The 23,724-nt window shown below is 35.3% G+C and overlaps 1 protein-coding gene across 6 annotated transcripts in view; it reads left to right on the top strand.

The window, feature by feature from the left end:
- The window catches only part of UBE2E3 (ubiquitin conjugating enzyme E2 E3), a 109,467-nt gene that overhangs the window by 672 nt on the left and 85,071 nt on the right, over nt 1-23,724 (top strand). For 2 of the 6 annotated variants that reach the window (XM_024766755.1, XM_024766748.1), the window contains exons 1-3: nt 49-160; nt 789-1,007; nt 2,773-2,823. In XM_024766755.1, coding sequence (XP_024622523.1) covers nt 814-1,007; nt 2,773-2,823 — 245 coding nt within the window. In that variant the 5' untranslated portion in view covers nt 49-160; nt 789-813. Of the gene's footprint in view, nt 253-788; nt 1,008-2,772; nt 2,824-23,724 lie in introns of all 6 variants that reach the window. The other 4 variants (XM_024766739.1, XM_024766720.1, XM_024766712.1 and 1 more) reach the window with 4 other exon arrangements.

Genomic DNA, 23,724 nt, shown 5'->3' with positions numbered 1-23,724 from the left:
TCGCCTCGGCGGGCGCGGAAATTTGTTGCACTTCTTGGGGCTTTGTTTGTTTGTTTGTTTTCCCTCTGAAATTTTTTTTTTCGTTATTTTGGACAAAATGTCGGTCCGTGATGTAAAAATTGAGCGAGGAACCTTGATGGCACGGGGAGCTTTGCAGAAGGTGCAGTTTGAATTCTGCTTTTCCCAGGGTGGCAGCTCGGTCTTGGCCGGATGAATCTTCTCTGCTGGCCGTGAAAACGGCCAGAGCAGCTTGTTAGTTGATTTTTTAAAATTCGTTAAGTGTATTTAAAGGCTTACGGGCTCAGAGGAGGAATCGCCACCTTAAATAAGCATATGGGCTATTAATAGGGTATGTTTTCCTCTCGGAAAGGGAATTTGGTAGCTTTGACCAATGTCAGTGTGTAAATATTTAGACGTTATTAGTGACTTTTTAACATTTTTCAGCGAGATCTGTTATTTACAGTGTGTCATATGTTATTAATGCTCGTTGCCTAAGTTCCCTGGCAAATCTGTTTCTTGCCTCCTGAGAAAGTAGACAATTGATAGATTGTCCAAGGGATGGAAAAAAATGTGAGTGGGTTTTCTAACTTGAGTTCGGTAAAGCCCTGAACGCTGCCGTTGTGAGACACATCACCTCCCCTGTAACCTTCCTGTACGATGAGATGTGTGAACACTTTTGAAGCGTTTTCATTAAAATATGATTTTAGGTGAAGATTAAGAGAAGAAAATGCTGTTGGCTTATTTCTTAGACTTACATTTCCTTTATTTCCCCCTTTTCTCTTTAAAAGTTTTCCAAGAAATAACTTCACCAAGATGTCCAGTGATCGGCAAAGGTCCGATGATGAGAGCCCCAGCACCAGCAGTGGTAGTTCAGATGCGGACCAGCGAGACCCAGCCGCTCCAGAGCCTGAAGAACAAGAAGAAAGAAAACCTTCTGCCACCCAGCAGAAGAAAAACACCAAACTCTCTAGCAAAACCACTGCTAAGTTATCCACTAGTGCTAAAAGGTAATGTATAAAAAAAGGATTAAGCACGTTGTCAGGTTGTCTTCCAAATGGCTGGACGCTTTTGTTGGTTTTATATCAGTAGCAATAGTTCGAAAACATTTCCTTTGCGCTCAGTTTTATTTGGACTTGAATGAGTTGTCATTCTTTAGGTGGCATATAATCCACCTCCCTAGAATTAGACTTTTAAGCAAACTCGTTCTGTACTTTGGTGACTTCAGTGAGAGTGTCCTTGAGCAGAGATTGGACTAACATCTGACAGATTGTTTAAGGAGTTGGCAAGGAAAATTTGGTGAACCCAAATTAGCTGGTACATTGAGGATGTTTCCTTTTTATGAGTCATATTCGGCTTCCTTGAAATTGACACTTAGATCAGCAGTGTCTCTTCATGAAACTTAATGATCAGAAATGGTCATGTTTGCTAGAAAATTTGTAAATTCAAGGCCTTGGCTATATTTGAAAGCAGATTTTAAAATTGTGCTCCAAATCTCCTTTCAGTTTTACAAACATTACTTTAAGTCATGCATCCCAGGTATTACTTTTTGTAATTAAGCTATGGTTATATAGCTCTGTGTCCTTGTGAGGGCAAATAAAACTGAAAAGTAGCCATTTACATTTTAGGTGGCACTTGGTGAGTGACAACTTTGTCATTTTTCCTCTTCACTCTAAAACTTGTGGATATGCTTGTCACGTTAATACTCAACAGCAGGAGAAACATATTTTGTTGGATATAAGTGAAAGATCATTTGTTTCTTGTTGATTTATGTTATCTGTAATGGTGAAAAAAAGACTGTCAGTGGGACCCCATCAGTGGTAGTAGTAGTGGAATACCCATGATTTCTAGTAATTATACATCAGATGCTTCTATAGCATTAACCAATATCGACATTTTATTGATTTTTGTTGATCACAACCAAAAGAAAAAGAATATAAAAGCTGTTAAAATGTTGGCATTCTGTAGTGATATTCTGTGGATTTTCGCCTCTATTACATCAAAGTATTAATAACGAGAATATTTATGAAATAACAGCAGTCGTTGAGATAATTTAAAATTCTCAATTTGTTGTAATCTTGTTGATGAACATATAAGACACATCTTAAGTTTTGAAAGCATTTTAAATTTGAATAAAATAAGGACTGCGTTTTTTCCTCTTACCTCAGGGATGTCATTATCTCTTCTTCCAAATTTATTTAAGTGCTGTACTTAAGGTCAGGGAAAACAGATTCAGTTAAATAAGAATGCCAGAATCCTTTGGAAGTTTTTCACTGGTAAAAATATTTGTAAATTTCAAACTTTTTTTTTTTTTTTACAGATAAAATATTGTCAAAATTATTAATGTGCACTTGCAGTAGCTTGTTAACTCTTACCTTGGTAAAAGTGACTTGAAGTCATTGTCAAATATTCTAGTGCTTTCCCTCCTCCCTTCTTGTCTCATTTGCATATAAGCTTGAAAAGAGAATTTCTTTGGTAAAAAGTGTTTTAAAATACATTTTATATCCTTTACTGAGTACTAGTGGAGGGCTAGTTCTCAAATCAGGTGTAAATGTCTTACTTATTTATAGTAGCAAGTGAGAAAAAAAGCTGCAAAGTTTCTGTTAAGGGATTTGGGTTATGCCTCTGAGAACAAAGAGGAAGCAGCCATGTTAGCATTACTGAAGGCGAAGCCAGCCTTGCATTTAACTGCATGGTGGTAGAGGGCAGTGTAATTCCCCGGTTATTCTGTAGACTCTCTCAAATCCTTTTTGTCTGTTCTCATTTCACTAACAGAATTCAGAAGGAGCTAGCTGAAATAACCCTTGATCCTCCTCCTAACTGCAGGTAAGAAACAAATTTTGTTTTAATTTCAAATTGTGGAAAAATATCAAGAGATTCATGTATTGTCCTTGAATATGTTGTGCTGCAGAAGAGGCTACATTTGTTTCTTTACAGCTTTGCAAGTGGATTAAACAAAAATTGTCTTGGGTGAATTAAATTTGGGTGGAAAAAAACCTTTTTAGCGCGTATCATACACTTTGGACTTACGAATATGATTTTGTGCTTCTTGCCGGGATTAGTATGAATAGTGCTGATTTTTGTTCTGCTGTAATAGTTCTATACTGTGTTTATTCAGAAGTATATTGCAGAAACTTCTAAAATTTTGCTAAGCTTTAAAGTTACTGCTTGTGTGCAATCTGAACTGACCTTCCAAATTTAGAAATTGCTGAATGTGGTGTTACAAAATGTAAATGCAGTAAACAAGAGTATAGTTGTTTCTGTTTGATTTATTCAGTAATTTGCCTTAAGGACAAATTTTTTACGTGCTAAGCTAATGGTCTTAGTTGCTGTTTTCTAGAGAATAAATTGCTGGAATTATTTACACTTTAATTAAATGGCCTAATTACTTGGGAAAATTCTTAGTAATTTTAGTACTTGAAATTCGTGTATAAAAAGCAGTGAATGAGTTGGAATTTGTGGGAAGAAGTCGTTTCAGTGAAACTCATGTAGAATAATTTAAGATTGTTGGTTGGTATAGGTGTATTAATAGTAACTGGTTGGTAATATTTTTCCTGAAAAATTTTTTAAAATTCCTCTTACTTAGTGCTCAGTTTTTCAACAGTGACTTTATGGCTTCCAAAATTCATCAAACTTAGAAAACCAGTCTTTAGATGATTTGGATGGATATACCTACTCAAGAACAAGAGTGGCTGCTAGAAATAAGGAAGTGTTGTGGTTTGATATGAAAATGTTTTCTTGTTTTACCTATATTTTTGCTATAAGTTGTGTTCACTTGTGATGATCAGACCTATTTCTGAAGTCTACTTGAGATATAATAGGATATAATCCAACTGCTTCTTACCATGTGTGTTAAGTGGGTCCTCCTATAAGGTGATCTGATCCTTATTTGCTCATACTTGTAATCAGACATTTCAGTTCAAAAAGGAAACATGAATGTAGACTAATTTTAAACATAGTGGTATGTCAGATCTCAAAGTAGCACTTACGAGCTGCACTGTCCAGTAATGTAGCCACTAACCACTTGTGGTTATTGACCATTTCAGTTGTAGTCCCAAAATGAGATGTTCTGTAAGTGTGGAATACACATCAGATTTTGAAAACTTAGTATGAAGAAAAGAACTTTTGTAAAATATCTTACTGCTTTTCTGAAAAATATTTATTGCGTGTTGAAATATTAATATTTTTGATATGTTGGGTTACATAAAATGTTTTAAAATTAATTTCTTTTTTTGCCATTTTAATATGGTTAGACAATTTAAAATTACATTTGTGGCTCGCATTATATTTCTGTTGAACAGCACTGCTTTAGAGAATAAATAAATCAAAGTATTTCCTTTCAGGCTTCTAAATGGTGTGTCAAATCTGTAGCCATTTAGGGAGGTCAAGTTAAATTTGCTCTCTGGAAGAATCACTTAACTTGGCAGAGTGTATTCTGGTATTTCTCATTGTAAAAGACATAAAGATCTATCAGTTCAAAGGTCTTAAATGTTTTAAAATTGCATGTAAGGTCAAACATTTTTTAAAGGTTTTTGTTGATTTTCTGCAAATGGCACAATCTAGTGTTCTTGTGTAAATCTAGCGAACCCAGTAGAGATGTGTGAGATGCCCTCAGAGGAGTAACTTAGTGTTGCAGTTGCTGAAGAAATGTGCTGTACATGTTTAGCCCAGGAATGTTTCCACAAGGTCACTGACGATTATTTTAGAGGAAGTAGAGTCTTTCTTGGAGATAGAAAGTTTAACTTGTTATTATTTTTCTCTTTATCTACCAGATTTCCTTTCAGTCCATGAAATAATGCTTCACATTTAGTGATTAGGCTAGTGAAATAGTGAACCTTTGGGCTTGCCCGTGTGCAGTAACTTGGAAACAGCATCTGTGCTTTCCCTTGTCACAACTTGTGATCACTGTCAACTATTGCAAATGACATCTTTCAGTTCTCTGCTTCTTGTTATGTGTGAGTTTCTTTGTGACTGTGTGAGTGATTAAAGAAAAAAAAACAGAAAATATGAGCCTTAGTAGGAGACTGGAGAAGTTTTTTTTATTAGTTTGGGGACAGCCTTCTTTCATAGGCTGGACAAGTAAAATACCCACGTAGTTTCGTGTGTTTTTCTATAAGTCTTCAGATTCTTTTGGGTGGAAGAACATCTAGTCCTTGTTCTTGAGCAGGAATTTGGAATAGTGAGTGTTTAGTGGAGGCATTTTAGGAATTTGACAGCTAATTTAAAATTTGTATTGTATTTTTACCTTGTGTCATACTGTGGTGTTCTTGTAATTCAGAGGTGCATTGGTGAGAATTTTAGCTTTATGATGATCGTACAGTTTAGATTTGTTAATTTTTGTCTTAATTAAAAATGGGACTCTATATTAATAAATTCTAGAGTATGTGAATTCATATTGCCTGAAATCTATGAAACCTAATTCTTTTGACTTTAATGTGTAATCAGAATTCCATTATGGTTTTGAATATGATTTTTATAAGCTTATCAAAGTACGTGACACATTTAATTCTTCCTCAGGGAAGAAATGTAAAGTATGTCTGTGTACATTCAGGAAAAAGTTGAATGGAATACAAGAAAACTCAACAAAATCAAACTTACTCAGTGTGTGGCTTTAAACATCTTTGAATACATTTTGATAGTATTGATATTTCTTTTCCCAATAGTATAAAAGTTTGATAAAATGTTATTTCCAATGATTTGATGGCATTTCAATTTTTAGGTATTGGAGTGCTTTAGGCCAAAGCATTCTAAACATAGGGATATGACATTTAGTGCCTTCAATTCATACTCTTTACTGTGCTCCAGATTAGAGTATAAACAGCTGATACACCAGTGAGAATGAGGGGAAATTGTATGTGCTATTAAGACATTTATGTTCCATCCAGAGAGTGTCCTTGTCCTCTCAGGACTTGACAGGTGGTGGAAGTTTAGAAAGGTGCTGGATTTTGAACTTAGCCTCTAATTCTTTCTGTATCTGAGAAAGTAGAAAAATAATCTCCAAAAATATTCTTTAATATGTTCAGATTGAATCTGTGTTAAAGTAGGTATTCAGGGACATTTGTAAATCGTTTTTGAATGTGGGAAAGACCTTATTGGGAGGGAGGTGTGACGGTATCAAGTTATAGTATTAATATGCAAAACCTGAAAGTAGGTACTAATGCTTGCAAGTTTTGCTCATTTCCTTCTTTCTAAAAAAAAAATTAAGAGAAGCAGTTAAGTTCTAAACCAGAAGTTGGCAAGCCCTGATTTATTTGTAAACCTGATTGTCTAACTGGATGAGCTCTGTCTCCCTTTGAGGGTTACCACCACTTTACATCATTTCTGGGGAAGATAGAACTTCGCTGGACTAGACTGTCTGGGTTCAAATCCCTGCTGTGGCACTTAATAGCTATGTTAACTTAGATAAGATATGGAATATTTCTGTCTTTCAGTTTCTTATCTGTATAATGAAGATTAAAATGATATCCCTCTTTATAAGTTTGTTGTGAGGATTAGATGAATTAATATGTTTAAAATTTTTTTAACAGTGTAAACTTGGTCAATAAAATGGCCGTAGCACGGTTAAAGAGGTAGTTTATAGCAGTATGCCTTCACTCTTGCTGGCGTTTTCTCCAGTGCATCAGCATCCGACTGTAGGAATAATTTCATCTTAATCAGCTCCGCACCTATTTATTGACACTATGTCTCTATGTTTTTTTGATGTTAGTAAAAGCAGTTCCTTGGAACTTGAGTAAAAAAGAAAATAAACCTAAGAACATTGGGTAAAGCTGAACAAATAGTATATCCTCTTTAAAGGAATATGCATACGGTTAATGATACTTAATTCAGTAGAGAATGCTCTGGCTGTCCAATAAATTATAATAAAAATTTTTTAAATAGTGGTGATAGTTATGTTTTCCCTTTTAAATGTTCCATTGTAGGAATTTGTAGTTTTACTGTGTTGAGAATGCGATTATATCAATGTTTTTGTAAAATTTAGATTCTGAATTGATACAGTTTACTCGTTACCTAAACACAGCATTCTTTCCTTCTCTCTGATCTAGGGAGAGATTTTGGAAGCTTTCTCTAATTGGTGTATGAAGGCAGGTCATGATCAAAATAATGTGATATCTACATAGCTTTGCTGGTTGCTTATACAATACTTGGTTTTAAACCCTCCCACACATGGATAGATTGCTTTTTCTTTTTTACTTATACATTTGATTGTTATTAGCCAACAGTATTAGCCAGTTTATATTAGCCAGTGTGTGCTATGTGAAGGTACCCTATTTTATAAAACAAAATTGTGCCATTAATCATCTCGTCCTTTTGTTTTCAACTCTTGAAAAGAAATCCTGCAATTGCCTTTTTATAAAAATTAAATCTCAGTTGGACGCTCAATTTGTAAAACAGATAAGTATAGAACTACTCTGACTGAAGGTGTTTCCATCTCACTCTACTGTGGTCATCTACCAAGGGTAGTTCTTATTTTATTTTTAATTAATTACATTTTGGCATCAGCATAGACCTCAAAAATCATGAGGATTTTTCTTGGTACTTCGACATTCCTGATAATTTTAAATGTTTTATTTTTTAATAAGCTAATAGTTGGTTCAGCACAGCTGTAATATCAATACATGAATCCAGTATGTTAATACTATATACTATAATTATTTACTTGTTTGTCTATCTTCTGCAAGAGTTAGTGGTCCTTTGAAAGGAGGATTGTCTTGAACATTTTTCTGTCTTCACACAGTGCTTTTCATGTGAAGATTTATTAAGTTAATAAATAAGTTGAAGTCTGTCAGATTGACAGGAATAGAAATTCTAGGCAAAACAATGAGTTTGGATTGGAGAAAATCTATTATATATCCCATATATTCTTTACTTTTTCATAATTGTAATTTTTAATATGATTATTCAGAGGTATTTTGTTACCATTTTTATTATAAAAGGAAATTGATTCACAGTAAAGCTAATTATTTCCCTCATATATGCCAGTGTAGCAGAAGGACTCAGTTCTGTTGTGACTAAAAATTTTTTCCAAAAGAATGATGTGATTGAAAATAATATTCTTCCCCATCTAAAGGTCACATTTTTATTAGGGATCTGTTAATTTCAGTGCAGATAATGTAATTAGAAAGTGTGTGAAAACTGTGCATTTAAAAAGTTGCATGGTTACTTTGCTGCTGCATGCAAGACTCAAATTGTTTTGTTCCTTTCTATACATAACCAACTGGTACCTTATTCTCTCCTTGAATAAGTTGCTGTAACAGCAGATGGATATGTTTAGTTATAAGAAAGTCAACAAGTCATTGTTCCTTAGAGTGCCGGGCGCTCAGATTGATGACGGAGAACTTGATCTGCCATTCTGGTCTTTCCTACAAAATTAAGATTAAAAACAGAATAAAACCACCTGTAGATCTAGAGAAATAGAAAATGGTTTTTTTCCCTTCCCACACTGCTTTTAACAGGAAGTATATTTGGCAGTTTAGGATCTAGAAGAATAAACATCTTTAAACTTTTAATATTTCTCTTGCCTCAGTTCTCAACTGGGGGCAGTTTTTGCCTTCTTATTCCCTCACCCCACCCTGGCCTAGGGGGCAATTGGCAATGCCTAGAGACTTTTCACAACTGGGGGAAGAAGGGCTGCTACTGATAATTTAGCGAGTAGAGGTTAGGGATGCTGCTAAATACCTTGTAATGCCTAGGTCAGCTCCCTCCAACAAAGATTTATCTGGGCTATAAAATGTCAGTAGTGCTGAGGTTGAGAAATCCTGCTTGTAGATGTTTATTCCAGTGCCTTGCCTCTTTAATTTTTACACAGTTTTTTTTTTTTTTTACTGTTTTCCTATCTTACTAGTGATGCCTACTGAATACATTCTCCTGTACCTTCCTCAGAGTTGGTGTCCCCATCTCCCACTACTCTTGTGCTGTAGTTTATCTTATGTTATCTGATACATGTCTGTTTTTTTTATGTGAACCTACAGGAATGGCTACCTTGAGTACCTGCTAAATTATGGTCTATTGAGGCCAGAAATGCTTACAGCAGTATTTTTAATTAACTAGTCTCCTTCTAGTTAATTATACCCTCTCATGATTTAGCTTTAGGCTGGTTGTATCTGTGTGCTACTGGAAATATTGAAGTATCATCAAGTAGAAATACCATTGGAAAGTCATCAAAATTCAATTGGATTCAGTACGTTGATTGAACTACAAACAGGTTAGAAAGCCATGCTCTTCATTTGATTTTTATTTTTATCATTAAGACAATACAGAGATTATTTACTTCTATTATTGTTACAAGTCCACAGTCCTTTATTTCAAACTCTTGAGGCCAGTAATGTTTGAGAATTTGGAAATTTTAAGATTTTAGAAAGGGAATGTGATACATTTGTTGTGTTTTATGTAACACCGCCCGTGGGATCTGGAGAAGCACTCCATAATCAAACACATTCATATTTCTACAGTCAAATTGTATGAATGTTCATATTAAGGGGATAAATAGACACTACAGATAGTTTTTGGTTAGTTCATGTTTGGTGTTGCTGCCAAATTATTTTTCTCCAAACTTACTTTTTTTTTAATCTTTGATTTTTAGAGCTTTTGGGATATTCCAGAATTGCGGGTAAGCAATTGTGGCTCTATAATACTTCTGTTACAATCACAAGTGACTTCAGCTATTTTACTCATGGTGAAAGGGTGTTTAAAGTCTTGTTCAGCTTTTCTTTCTTTTACCTGTTTCCTGATAGCTGTTTTTAGTTTCTCAGTTATTATTTTTGTACTGTTGCTTTTTTTTTTGTATAACTTGTGTGCTTAACTAGAAAAATGTTTAGACTCTTGATTTTAGAATTTTTTCTCCTTAAGGTGAAACTATAAGTATCAGTTTCTTTTTAAGTTATTCTGTGTACATTGGATTACTTTTCTACTTTGCTATCAGAATTCTCTTTTAGCCATTCTGTTCATTCTGGATATACAAAATTACACAGAAAGGAAGATATCCTTTAATACCTAAGCTCAGGACTTGCCATTTTTATGTATGCATTTTGTCTAGCATTTGAGTGCAGTTAGGCTGTAAAAGGAGACGTTGAATTTTGCTAAGCTGTGTTGCGTTAACAAACAAACCTAGAAAGCTTATAACATATAAACGTTTGTCTCACTTATGTGAAGTCCTCTTCGGGTCCAGGGACTCTCCTGGTTAGCTCTTCCACGTGTTGGCTCAGATCTGTGCAGCTTACATCTTGTAGCCCTGCCATTTGGAGCATGTGTCCAGGCAAGATAGCTAGAGGGTCATGTGCTGGCTGTTAAGTGCTTTGGTCTGGAAGTAAGGCATGAATTAATCACATGGCCTCGACCAACTGCAAGGTGGCTGGAAAATGTCGGGGAGCATATGGATATTCAGTGAGAAATCGATTTCTCTCCCTATATACAAAGGATATATACTTCATGAATAAGTGAGCACCCAGCCTGACACTGCTGGATTCCATGGTATAGTGCCTATTAATATGCTATTTTATTTAATTCCCAAAACAATCCTTTGAAGTATCATTCTTGTTAAGATTTCAAAAGCTAATCTGAGAGTTGTCACACATGTAGTGCATATACATTACAGCTCCAGGGCAAAAATTTAGGCTTACTTTTTTAATACATTTATTTATTTATTATTTTTGGCCGTGTTGGGTCTTCATTGCTACTCGCAGTTGAGGGGAGCAGGGACTGCTTCGTTGCGGTGCGCGGGTTTCTCGTTGCGGTGGCTTCTCTTGTTGCAGAACACGGGTGTGCAGGCTTCAGTAGATGCAGCACATGGGCTCAGTAGTTGTGGATCATGGGCTCTAGAGCACGGGCTCTATAGTTCTGGCGCACGGGTTTAGTTGCTCCGCAGCAAGTGGGATGTGGGATCCGCAGCATGTGGGATCTTCCCGGACCAGGGCTTGAACCCGTGTCCCCTGCATTGGCAGGCAGATTCTTAACCACTGCGCCACCAGGGAAGCCCTTTAGGCTTACTTTTTACGTGAAGGTAAGCACTTTTGCTTTTGTACACTGCTGCTTGAGAAATTGGGTAAAAGCATTCAGAGTTGTTTAAGGGTTTGTAGGTGCATGTTTAGTATAAGTACATCCCATTTGTTTGCTTACAGTCTCTTGAAGGATCCAAAATACTGTATGGTTTTAGAACCTGGCAAGAGAGGTCCAGATGGTGAGTTGGAGAAAAAAGAGTTGCCTTCTTTGGCTTGGGGGTGCTAGGATCACCTTGAGTTTTTTTTTTTCTTCTTCTTTTTAAATCATTCAGAAGCATTTTCTTTTCAAGGAGCATTCCCCAAGTTGCCAGCTTTCTTGGTTATTCGGCAGCCTTATAAGGAAGAAGGTCAGGGATTGAATACGATCGTAATGGAAAAGGCAAATCTTTGTTCTCTGGCTTGTAGTTCCTTGTGTAAGGCTTTTCTTTGGGCAAAGCAATGAGACTTTAAATCTGCCTCTACTTTTTTGTCTGGGGTATTGTGAAGCAGTCTATGTTTATGAATTGCTTTGAAGTTGGAAAAAAAATCTATGGATAAGAATTTCTAGCTTTATGGAGAAAAGTCCTAATCACATAGGATTTTAGGAGTATTTTAATGCTGATTTCTCAGCAACATGTGCACTTGTTATTTTTTAATACTGGTACTAGATCTGACTTTTTATAGAAATTTGGCTTTATATTAGATCCCTCTTAATTTTGTCTTGTTTTATATTGTTTCATAGTTTATTTAAACACTATTTTTCCTAAACTTGTGAATTTATACAAAAATATTTCCAGATAATAGTATGGAGATTTGCTTTTTTCCTAGGAGTCTCTCTGGAAGAGGAACTGTTCCACTTAGCAAAACAGACATAATGTTTTCAGTGTGACCTAGGTTGATAATAGTTCATTTTAGATTGATAAAACTAAATGAGTTTTATGAATCAAATCTGTGTTTTGCATCTTGTCTAAATGCTGTATTAAAATTAAAATTTAAAGCTTTCAGGTTTTTCTTTCTGTTGACATTTCATCAGTTTTATAAGGGTATAAAAGGAAATAGTGTAAGCTTGTTTTTAGCACGTGTTTTCGATGTGATGGTCAGTAAGATGTGATTAACCTTAAGTAATAGCAGGAGGGTCAAATTTCTAGAGTTATTAAATTTTAAAAATCCCAGCCTCCTGTTTGGTCCTTGTTGTAAATAATAATTGTTTTAATTTTATGGTTATTTGCAACAGATAAAACTTTGAAAGGAGTTGCAATATTGCCTTGTTCATTCATTGTCCAAGGTTTAGTCTGTCTGTTTTGGAGGGATTTGGACCAGTTTTGCCATTGTGAAGTTTCTTTGCTGCTTCACTGTCCCAGAGTAAATATACTTTGTCATTCTGTTTAACTTCTAGCTTGTCTGGGGAAAAATAAAGACATCTCTAGTCTGAAATTGCTTTTGGGAGTATAGCTCCACATGTTTTGGTCTGAGTGAAAGGCCTAGGGAAACATGAATTTTGTTACCTTTTTATTTTATTTTCCTTTACTTATAAATCATCATGATGATTCTCCCTTTATATCCATGGGACTCGCTTTTTATAAACACCATTTGTTCCCTTTCTGAGGGTGGTTATTTGTAGTTTGTTTTGCCATTTACCATCTTATAGGTCCTTTACAAATGGATCATTTTTTTACATTAAATTTTAGTAAGTCAAGAATCCATTTATTTAGGGTCCCCAAGAGAATCAATCTCAGAAGATTGTGGCTACACATTTTTTATGGCTTCCTACTGCTTTCTGTAGTCTTCTCAATTTAAACAGTAGCAACAACAAAATATAGAGGGCATCATAAAGCCTTGGCTTTATGGTTTTATTTTTGTTTCACACTTGTTTCTAAGGGTATTGGTAATATTTGTTGGATTTGTAAATACTTGTAGTAAATTTACCTGCTATCACAAAGAGGGGAAATCTGGCATTTGAAGGGTTTAAACACAAACTTAAATGCATGTGACCCGTGTGGAATTCAGTGATGGTTTTAACTAGTGCACCTTTAGATTTTCTTTATTTTATTTACATCAGTGTCTGTTTAAAAATTTTAAAGACATTTCTGTTATATCCTCCCAGATGCTTAATATCCCCATATCCATTAGAGGACTATGCCAAGTATTCATTTTGTTCTTTTATAAGCCCGAAAATAAACATGTTGCAAATGATCGCTTTTCCCTCCTGCTGAGGTTTCTTAATTTTTTAAAATTAATTTATTATGGAGAACTTGAAACATATACAGAAGTAAACAGTCTAGTGTGATAAATACCCTTGTAGCCTTCACCCAGTTTCAATAGTTACCAACCTTTGACCAATTTTGTTTCATTTATAACACCAAACCATTTCACCCTCCCATATTACATTGAAGCAAATCTCAGACATCATTTCATCTGCATTTTTAAAGAACAGCTATTTCAGTGTGCATTTTCAAAAGGTAAGGACTTCTTTTAATTTAACCACGATGTCATTAACACATCTAAAAATATCAAAATTCTTGAATCAGTCATTGTTCAAATTTACAAATGTCTCAGGGATGTCTGCCTTCCTTCTTCGCAACTAATTTGAATCAGTATCCAAATAAAGTAGAGACACTGTTGATTGGTCGATGTTTTTTATGTATCTTCCAATCTATAAGTTCTCTCTTTTTTTGTTTTTGTCTTTCTCTTTTTCGTTTTTGCAATTTATTTAATGAAATAGGGCTGAGTTTCTAAGTCTGGATTTGCTTATTGCATTCTTAGTCATAGTATAATATCTTTCTTTGTGTTCAGTGTTTCCTGTAAATTTGGGAGTTAGGTCAAGAGGCTTTTTCGTATTCAGGATTGATAGCCCCCCTCCTTTTTTTCTTTTGACAAAACTGCCTTATAGGTTGTAGTGAACTTTTCTATCAGGAAACACTTAAGATCTGATTGTCTTTTTGTGATGCTGGTAGCCGTTGGAATACATCTCTTAAGAGAAATTTACCCACATCTTTCATTTGGTTACCAATCCGGTGAGTTACATAGTGAGGGCAGAATAAGTGGTTAATTCTTCCCCTTGTTTATCAGATTTATTTTTTTCTTCCTTTTCAGAATAATGAGTTGGTTTCCTATTATCGTTTTCAGACTCATTGTGAACTTGTATTTGTTGTGTTTCATTATGTTGCAGTACTTCAGTATATTGCTGCTGTAGTCCTTACAGACCTTCTTAATTTTAAATAAACTTCAACTTAAATTGCTTTGCCTTAGGAAACTTTGGATGTGTAAAAGTTGCATGGACATATTTGGTGGTAAAAAAAAAATGCAAATGCATGTTATTCAACTTAACCAATGCCCTGGGTGTTATTTTTAAAACAGAATACTTACTGAAACTATTGCTTTAAACATAACATATTTTCCTGGCCACGTCTTCATTTGTCAAGGGATAATCAATGTCTTAGCATTAGAATAACCAAAATTCCTTTATTAGAACTCTATGTCTCTTCTTAAGTTCTGAATTAAAATAGATTAAGGTGGAATGCAAAGACCTTTATCAGAATCAAATTATCACAAGAATTAAATTTAAAAATGAACTTTGTTGTTCATTTTTATCTAAATATACAAGAAGAATACACAAGAAAAGCGACCTTCTTTGTCTGTTTACAGTGTTTCTTATTGGTGTCCACTTTGGCATTTTGGACTGGGTTGTGCTTTGCCTTAGAAGACACTGAGCATCCTTGGACTTCGCTGACATAGTGCTAGTAGGGCCTCTCCCAGTATTGTGGCCACCAGAAACCAACTCCTCCTCCCATTTCCAAATGTCTAGGGGGGAAGAAGGGTTATCATTTCCAGTTGCAAATTACTGGTCTAGATTCCACATTATAATGATAGCAAATCATAATGCTGTAATAAAAATATTTTTGTATAGCATTGCTTTAAGTAATGTATAATTTGTAATAGACTTCTTATGTAAAATCTATCATGACCAAGTGTGTATGATTTTACTGCATATGAAATTGTCTTCTATGCAAAAAATAGATATTTCCTTCCTCTAGCATTTTACTTTTTTTACACCTCCCCCAAACTCTGAAATCTTTCATTAAATTTAAGCTTTTTGTATGACCTTAACGTGTACATATACACACTCTCTGGCAAATATGTATCTTTGTGTATTCCTTTGATCTTTTTATTGTGAGTGAATTTGATTTTATTTACAGGAAAATCTTTGCTCTTAACTGGATTTTTCTGCTAGCCCATTGCCTGAAACTGAACCTTTCCTTTTCATTTATCTCCAGTCTCTTTCCAATTATTAACCTTATCCTGTTTCTGAGAGTTTTTGTTTTTTTTTTAAGCCCATTTAATTGTCATCTTTTCTCTTCTTATCCACTATCTGGCTGCCCATTTATCTTTTAGTTTACTGAGCCATATATGTAGCCACATCTCCACTTTTCTGTCTTGTATTTCTTTCATCTTTTTGTAATCTGGCTTTTCCTCTTCTGTTTTATTTGAAAAAGCTCTTTGGTAATCTAGCTGTCAGTGTTTTCTTCATATGACTTATTTTAAATTTCTTTTTTGTTTTAACTGCTTGCCTTCTTATATGTTTTTACTTTCAACTTCTTTTTTGATGTCCCTGAAATGTCTCTTCTTTCTCCTAATTACTCTTCTTTAAGTATTTAGTATTTCCTCTTATGTGGGGTATTATTCTTTTTTTTCACTCTTGTATCTTTTATCCCTTCTCATTTCCCCTGGGCACTCATGCCACATTGTGTCACAGCTGCTTTTTGATTATGGAATTCCCTCAGGAATTTTAGTGGGTGTCCGTCAAAATGTTCTGCATTTGGTTCTTAACTTATATTTATTTTTAATTTCTCTTATGTATAAAAGCTATGCTGTGGCAGAAGTGGTCTGTTTCCCACCCCCTGGGCATAATATGGGTTTCTAGGTTCTGCATCTCTGTTTACCTTCTCTCACTGCATAGAATGGCTTTCATCCACCAAACAGGCGTGCTCCTTTAAGGCCCATTTCAAATCCTACATCTCGTGAAGCCTTTCCTGCATATCTCTCTTTTGAGAGGCTTACATATTTATTCTCTGCTACTTATCGCCTCTTGTCACATGCCCTTTCTTTCTAACTGAACTGGGCACCAGAACTGGGTGTGGATCTTATGTTTCTTTACATTTTCACCTCTTAGTATAATACTCTTGCACTACATTTTAGGATAATGTTAATGAACTCCTAAGTTGAAAGTAGTTCTGAAACTAGCCAAATTCTCAAACGTGTGGCATACCACAGGAACCCTACTTTGACCATACATCCTGGTTTATATCTTTTGTCTTGGTGTAATTGTTAATAGCATTTCCTTTCACTTTCAGAAATATCCCAGTTAGTATGAAAAGTTGTAGGGTTACCTTACCCTAATGCTATATGTGGGCAGTGTTCTGGTTAGGCTTGGTGAATCAAAACATTCTTGTAATCAGGCATTGTCCAAAGCAGAGATTCTAATTTCATAGTCCAAGGGTGGCCTGAGGATGTGCATTTTGAGAAGCATGTCTTAGGATTCACGTACTAGCTACGCTGTAATCAGTTTTTTGAGAAACAGTGCTCTGAGGTTTAGGGTCATTGTTGGGATGAGGAGAGTTGGGAAGGGACAGGGGAGATAATGAAATACCATTTTTTCTCTATGAAGCTAGAGAACAGTTAAGGTTGTGTTTCTTACTTGGTTTTTAATGGCTAGCTGTTTCTTAACGTAAGCACTCTCTATACTTTGATTGCCTGTGTCATAATGCAAAAGATTGGTAAAAGTGGGAGGAGTGTGAGAAACATTAGCGCCGTGTGTATATGTATATGTATGTGTGTGTAGCTCATGACTTAATGAGGGCATGAAATTTTAGTGCGAACAGCTGAAAATAAAAGTAAATCAGAACTTAATAAGGTGCAACTTTGGAGGAAGATGGCATTAGCTAAAAGCACCAGAGACGTCCTTAAATCTTACTAGATGTTTTTATTTAAAAAAAAAAAAAGAAAAAGAAAATTTAAAACAAACTTCAACAGCAGTCTCTTAACGATAATCGACAGAGGATGATTCATTTGAAAACATGGATTAGATTATTTGTAAAATAACTTTTAAAAATGTATGCTTAATACTTTTATTAAATACTTTTCTCTATAGATTTACAATTAAGATGTTTTAAACTTCCAAGTGGTAGCTCTTTCCCATGTTATCTTTTATTCTAGAGCATAGGAAAAGATGACAAACTACCTTAAACATGTTTTGAGGCAAATATGACCTAAGTCCCCAAGCATGATACTAGTACTTGCCAAAATGACAATGATCTAATTTCATTGATGAACAATGAGCATTAAAATTGTAAAAACAGGGGCTTCCCTGCATTAAAATTGTAAAAACAGGGGCTTCCCTGGTGGCGCAGTGGTTGAGAATCTGCCTGCCAATGCAGGGGACAAGGGTTCGAGCCCTGGTCTGGGAGGATCCCACATGCCGCGGAGCAACTGGGCCCATGAGCCACAACTACTGAGCCTGTGCTCCGCAACAAGAGAGGCCGTGACAGTGAGAGGCCCGGGCACCGCGATGAAGAGTGGCCCCCGCTTGCCACAACTAGAGATAGCCCTCGCACAGAAACGAAGACCCAACACAGCAAAAATAAATTAATTAATAAACTCCTACCCCCAACATCTTCTTTAAAAAAAAAAAAAATTGTAAAAACAAATAGAATACTCTTCAAACAAAGGGAGTTTGTTGCAAGACTGAAGAATGGCAGTTCCCAGTCCTCTGATAAGTCACAACAGTAGGCTAAAGAAGAAAAGTTATTGAGCTTTTCAAGAAATACATAATATGATATAACTAAAAAAAAGAAACAGACTTACAGATACAGAGAACAAATTAGTGGTTATTGGGGGGAAGGGCAGCATAGGGGTAAGGGATTAAGAGGTACAAGCTATTATGTATAAAATAAGCTACAAGGATATATTGTGCAACACAGGGAATATAGCCAATATTTTATAATAACTATACATGGGTATAACCTTTAAAAATTACCAGTCACTATATTGTATACCTGTAATTTATATAATATTGTATATCAACTGTACTTCAATTTTTTTTTTAAAAAAGAAACACAATATGAAATAAAAGCATTTGGTACATTTTATCCACTCATAAGTTATGGACATTTTGATTGTTTCCACCTTTGGGCTGTTGTGAATAGTGCTGCTGTGAACTTGTGTGTACAGGCATTTGTTTGAATACCTGTTTTGAGTTCTTTAGGGTACATTCCTAGGAGTGGAATTGTGGTCATATACTTGCCAAACTGTTTTTCACAAAGTCTATGCTACTTTACTGTCTCACCAATAATGTATGAGGGTTCGAATTTCTCCACGTGCTTGCCATACTTATTTTCTGTTGTTTATTTGTTTGTTTGTTCATTATAGCCATTCTGGTGGGTGTGAAGTGGCATCTCATTGTAGTTTGGATTTGCATTTTCCTAAACGCTCCTGATGTTGAGCACCATTTGGTATATTTTAACTGACTCTCAAATCTTAAACAGTGAAGTAGAAGAGAATTTTTCCTTGAAATAATAAAATATGCTTCTCTTTAACAAAAAGCCAATATTCTATTTGTTGAAAATACTTGCGAACAGTTCTTTTAAATTTAGGGGCGGGGGGAAACCAAAGGTGCCACCATTATAGTTAGGTAATAACTGTGACTATAAAATTCCCAACTATTGGGAAAGCAGAGACAGATCCCCCCCCCTACAGACGAGCAAAAACTGTCCTTTTGTACATCCAGGAAGTCCAGCTGACCCAGATAAAGGGCTCTGGAGTTAGACAAATACAAGTTCAAGTCCCAGCTCCAACAAATTAACTGTGAGCTTTTGAGCAAGTTATTTAACTCTTCTCTCAGAAATGCGGATAATAATCCTATTTCATCTGTTTTTTTTTAGTGAGTTAGATATTACATACCTTGTATATGTTACATGTAATGGTAAATAGGAGTTATATGGAAAAATAAACAGGCATGTTTATAGAAGAACATTTTGAAAAAATGAGGTATTAGAACCAATAATTGTACAAGAAAATAATTCTAGTCCACAAATAGCAGTGATGAGTGGGACAGAATAAGAAAATATTACACAGCATGGTAATTGATTTATTTCTCTGGTAAGAGTTAAATTTTTGTGTTCAGCAGCCATCTTTTGCATTTTTCATTATCAGCATTTAGCCCAGTTTCTAGCACGTGGAAGATACATATGTATTTTTTTAAGTTTTGTTGAATACAGGTTCAGATTGACAGAGAGTATATTAAACAAACACCTTAAAAAAATCTGTTAAAGTAACTTTCCAAAACATGGAATTAAGAGTACTTATTAAATCAAGTTGAGGTAAATGAATAGTGATTTTAAAAATTGTTAATCGGCCTTCCCTGGTGGCACAGAGGTTAAGAATCCTCCTGCCAGTGCAGGGGACATGGGTTCGAGCCCTGGTCCGGGAAGATCCCACATGCCGCAGAGCAACTAAGCCCATGCACCACAACTACTGAGCCTGTGCTCTGAGCCCACGTGCCACAACTGCTGAGCCTGCATGCTGCAACTGCTGAAGCCTGCGCGCCTAGAGCCTGTGCTCCGCAACAAGAGAAGCCATCACAATGAGAAGCCCGTGCACCACAACGAAGAGTAGCTCCCGCTCTCCGCAACTAGAGAAAGCCTGTGCGTAGCGACAAAGACCCAATACAGCCAAAAATAAATAAATAAATAAATTAAAAATAAATAAATAAAAATTGTTAATCACAACTTTTACAATATAATCTCCGTATGGATGAAAATCTTAAATACACTGTAAAAAGTCAGATACTTACGTGTAACATTTCAGGAGGTTTGGGGACCACAAATTTTCTTCCAAGCTCTAGTTTTATAAATGGATTATTACATTTACTGTAAATTAGTATGAAGAAACAAATTAAAATTTGTCATTTATTCAGGAAAGATACTTGGGAGAGAAATAACTTTATACCCTTTAGAAAGTTGAGAGCTTGCATGTTGAAAGTAGAATTAAAAGAGCTTCTTAAATAGCTGGTGAAAAGAAAAATTATGTTTTGCCTTGACTTTCCCCCTTACGAATGTATGGGGGAACAAGAAGTGGAAATATAACAAAAGAGAAGATTTGGAGAAGGGGTGGGTTAATGGAGCACCAGATCAATAGGTTTGTTCAAGCACAGTGGAAGGAATAGGCGGAAAAGTAGAGAAAAAATAGAGATTAGCCTAATGAAACTCAAAATTGAAGATAAGGATCCTGACATGGAAGGGCAATAGGAAATCTCTGCAGAGTATTGAAAAGAGGAGTTGGGATTTAGAGGTGTAACAGATGAGCCTGTAAAGTGAGTTGTAGTGGTTAGAGACTTAGGTAACTAATTGACACATGGATGCTCCTAGGGGGAAATAGATCCGGATGCAGTTCATTGTTCAAATCAATTAATATATTATTTTCAAATAAGAATGAGGAAATTTTATAATTTTACCTTTTTAAACCTCTTATAAGACAGTGCTATTCTCACTTTTAAATACTCGGTGACTAAAAAAAGTGACGTTTATATATGTCTTTGTGTTTTAATAATGGAAGTTTACAAGGAAGTTGTACTTTTCTAGCTGTTGCACATTGGGGATTCAAGGACTTGAGTTTCACAAGCAACAGGCATTAATTACATTATCACAGAAGCCCAGTTGTCATTAGTAGGAACTACATGTGGCCTTCCACGCCTAGCTGGCAAATAAAATTCTGGGAATTAGGTTGACTTTATGATTGGTCTACTAACCACCTCTTGAAATGGATTTGTTTTAATGGATTTCTGTTTTGATGAAAATGTGTATCAGTTGTTGGCTGCATGACAAAAGCACTAGTACATTAGTAACAGCATAATGTTCAAGTATATAATCTATATTATATATTACATTTATTCTGTATTTGTAGTGTTCACTGGTGTTAACAAGTCCTAAGAGGTTGTATGAAAAGTGCGGAGGTGGGACAGGAAATGTAGATTGTGTAAATTGACAGATGCTTATCTCTTTTTTGTTGTTAAAGACAAACTTAGGAATGATTACAAACAAAGAAAGTCCTCTAAACTAATAGATTTAGACGCTATGACTTAGAACAGTGCTGTCCAATAAAAATATAATGCAAGTCACATACGTAATTTTCAATTTTCTAGTAACATTAAAAATATAAAAAATGTGAAATTAATTTTAAAGTTTTTATTAATGCAGATATCCAAAATTATTATTTCGACATGTAAACAATATATACAGAATCTTTGAAATTTGGTCTGTATTTTACGCTTACAACATATTTCATTTCAGACTAGCCACTTTGTAAGTGCTTAATAGCCATAGGTAGCTAGTGGCTACTGTATTGGACAGCATGGATTTGGAATGTTTGCCGTGTCTTTTTATCTGTCATGGGTTAACTTGTCTTTTACTCCCTCTTACCACTTTTTATTGTGCATAGATTTTAAGAACTGGAGCACACCCCAGTTTGTAAAAGTAAGATTAATAACCCTTCGTGGCTGGAGGTAATTAGATGTGAAAGGTCTAAAAGAAAGCTCAGCACCCAGTGTAGAAATGCAAGCTGTTTTCCAAGGGATTCTGTTTTGAAATGTATTTCTCTGCCCATGATTCTTCATTATTGCTGTCTTAGGGTAGTATGTGCATCCTTTTTACTTGAGAAAGAATCTTTCCTTTTTGTGAATGGAGAGTATGTCTTGAACATCACTTTTGTGACAGGAAGTATATTTGGCTTAATTAGGATTCCTAGATGGAGGAGTTTATTTAGTAAGGAGGTTACATTGGACTTAAATGTATTATTATTGGTTTTCTAAGCTGAAATGTCATTTGTTGTGAGTTTAATTTTTTATATTAACACCTTTTAAGCAAATGTAAGCTTATGTATTTGTAACCCTTTTACCTTGTTATGGATAATCTTGCCACTAGCACTCATGTTTTAGACAGTCTCTAATGAGCAAATGTGTTCTCACTGGGCATTTTTAGAAGTACTACCTTAATTCAAATTATTTGTGTCTTATTTTCTAAGAACTTAATTCCTGGAGGGATAATATTATCTCAAGATGTAAAGTTGACTTAATCTAATTACAGTTGGACCTTATTTGATGTAAACTTTAAATAAGATAGTTAGTTCTCTGTTTTTCTGGATTGTGATTTTTATTTACTACCCTAATGCCATAGTCATTTTGCTGTTTTTGAACACTTAATTTGAATATTAACGTCATGAAACAAAATTTGCTTATAGTACACGGTAGAACCAGACTATGTTTTCTAAGGCTTCTAATCTTTTATATTTTTATACCATTTTTTCTTATGTGTTGAATTATGACAAGTGTCACTTAATTGCAGGTATGCATGCCCATTTGATGCAATAGCTATTACTTATTGACTGTGCTAGGTACTTTGCTAGGTAATGTACATGTATTTATCTTTTTTCTCAGTTCTCTCAGGGAGATATTATAATCATCTTTTTAGAAGTGAGAAGAGTAAATAAATCTTTGAGAGATTATGTAACTAGTCTAAAAACATGCTAATTAATTGTGGAAGCAAGCTTCAAGCTCAAGTCTGTCTGATCCCAAAAGCCATGCTGTTCATCACAATGCCTTAGATATTCTGACGGCATCAGGTGTGAGTGTGTGTGTGTGTGTGTGTGTGTGTGTGGGCACATGCCTTAGTGCATGGCTGTGTGTATTTGTGTGTGTGAGAATGTGTATGTGGGGTGGCCGTGAAGAGATGATCATAATCATTTTAGCACAGTACTCCGTGGATACTTGTCAGTTTATGCTTGTGTTGTGTGCACATGCTTAGGGCTTGTTTCTTTTTAAAGAGGCCTAGGCATTATAGTCTGCTATACTTGTAAGAAAGTAATATATATTATGTAGTGACGATCAAGGCTGCTGTTGCTTCTTGGCCTTTTGCCAGATGTAGTTTTGAAGGCTAGTACTGGTATATTAAATCTTAAGGTATACTATATCTTACAAAGAAAATATTTTGAAAAAATTTAAATAAAACCCAAGAGTTTATATTTGCATATACTTGCGTACTGGCAGCCTGTAAGCCAAACGTACCATTGTGTGTTTGTGTGAACTGTTTTAAAAAACTGATTTTGAATGCCTGTATCGAGAGTCACTTGGTTGCAGTAGTAGAAAATTCAAACCAAACTGGTTTGAGAAAAGCATTAATTTGTTGGCATTAACTGAATAATGGCACAACTGAATAAGTTGTCTCACGTAACTGGAAAGTTCAGGGTAGAGTTGGCCTTAGGCATGTCCTCAATGTCTTGACTTACCTCTCCATCTGCCAGGTCTGTTTCCTTTCAGTTGACTCCAATATTGTACAGGCTTTGTCGTTGCGGTTATAGAATAACTGCTAGTACCTCCCAGTTACATCCTTTAGGTTCAGATGCAGTATGAAATAGTGTGAGATTACTGGCCCCAGTATTTCTGTCAGAAGTCCAGTTGCATCTCCATAACTCTAATTGGGTTCATCATTGAATCAATCACAATGGGATGAGTGGAGTAAGGGTGAAGTGTTATGCACTTATGGTTCATGCCTATCCCTGATATTGGGGTAGGCGTATAGGTTATGAGAAGGGCTGCAACTGTGAAGTGGCAAGTCAGGTGAGTGGGGCAGAGTAGCAAATCCAATGTGCATTTCTTTTGGGGTGACAGGTATTCTTTATTTCACCATAGTCCTCACTCTTTCAAGTG

Source organism: Neophocaena asiaeorientalis, unplaced genomic scaffold (assembly GCF_003031525.2).
Source record: "Neophocaena asiaeorientalis asiaeorientalis breed wild unplaced genomic scaffold, Neophocaena_asiaeorientalis_V1.1 scaffold113, whole genome shotgun sequence".
Taxonomy (NCBI): Eukaryota; Metazoa; Chordata; class Mammalia; order Artiodactyla; family Phocoenidae; genus Neophocaena; species Neophocaena asiaeorientalis.
This window is presented reverse-complemented; position numbering and strand designations above follow the sequence as displayed.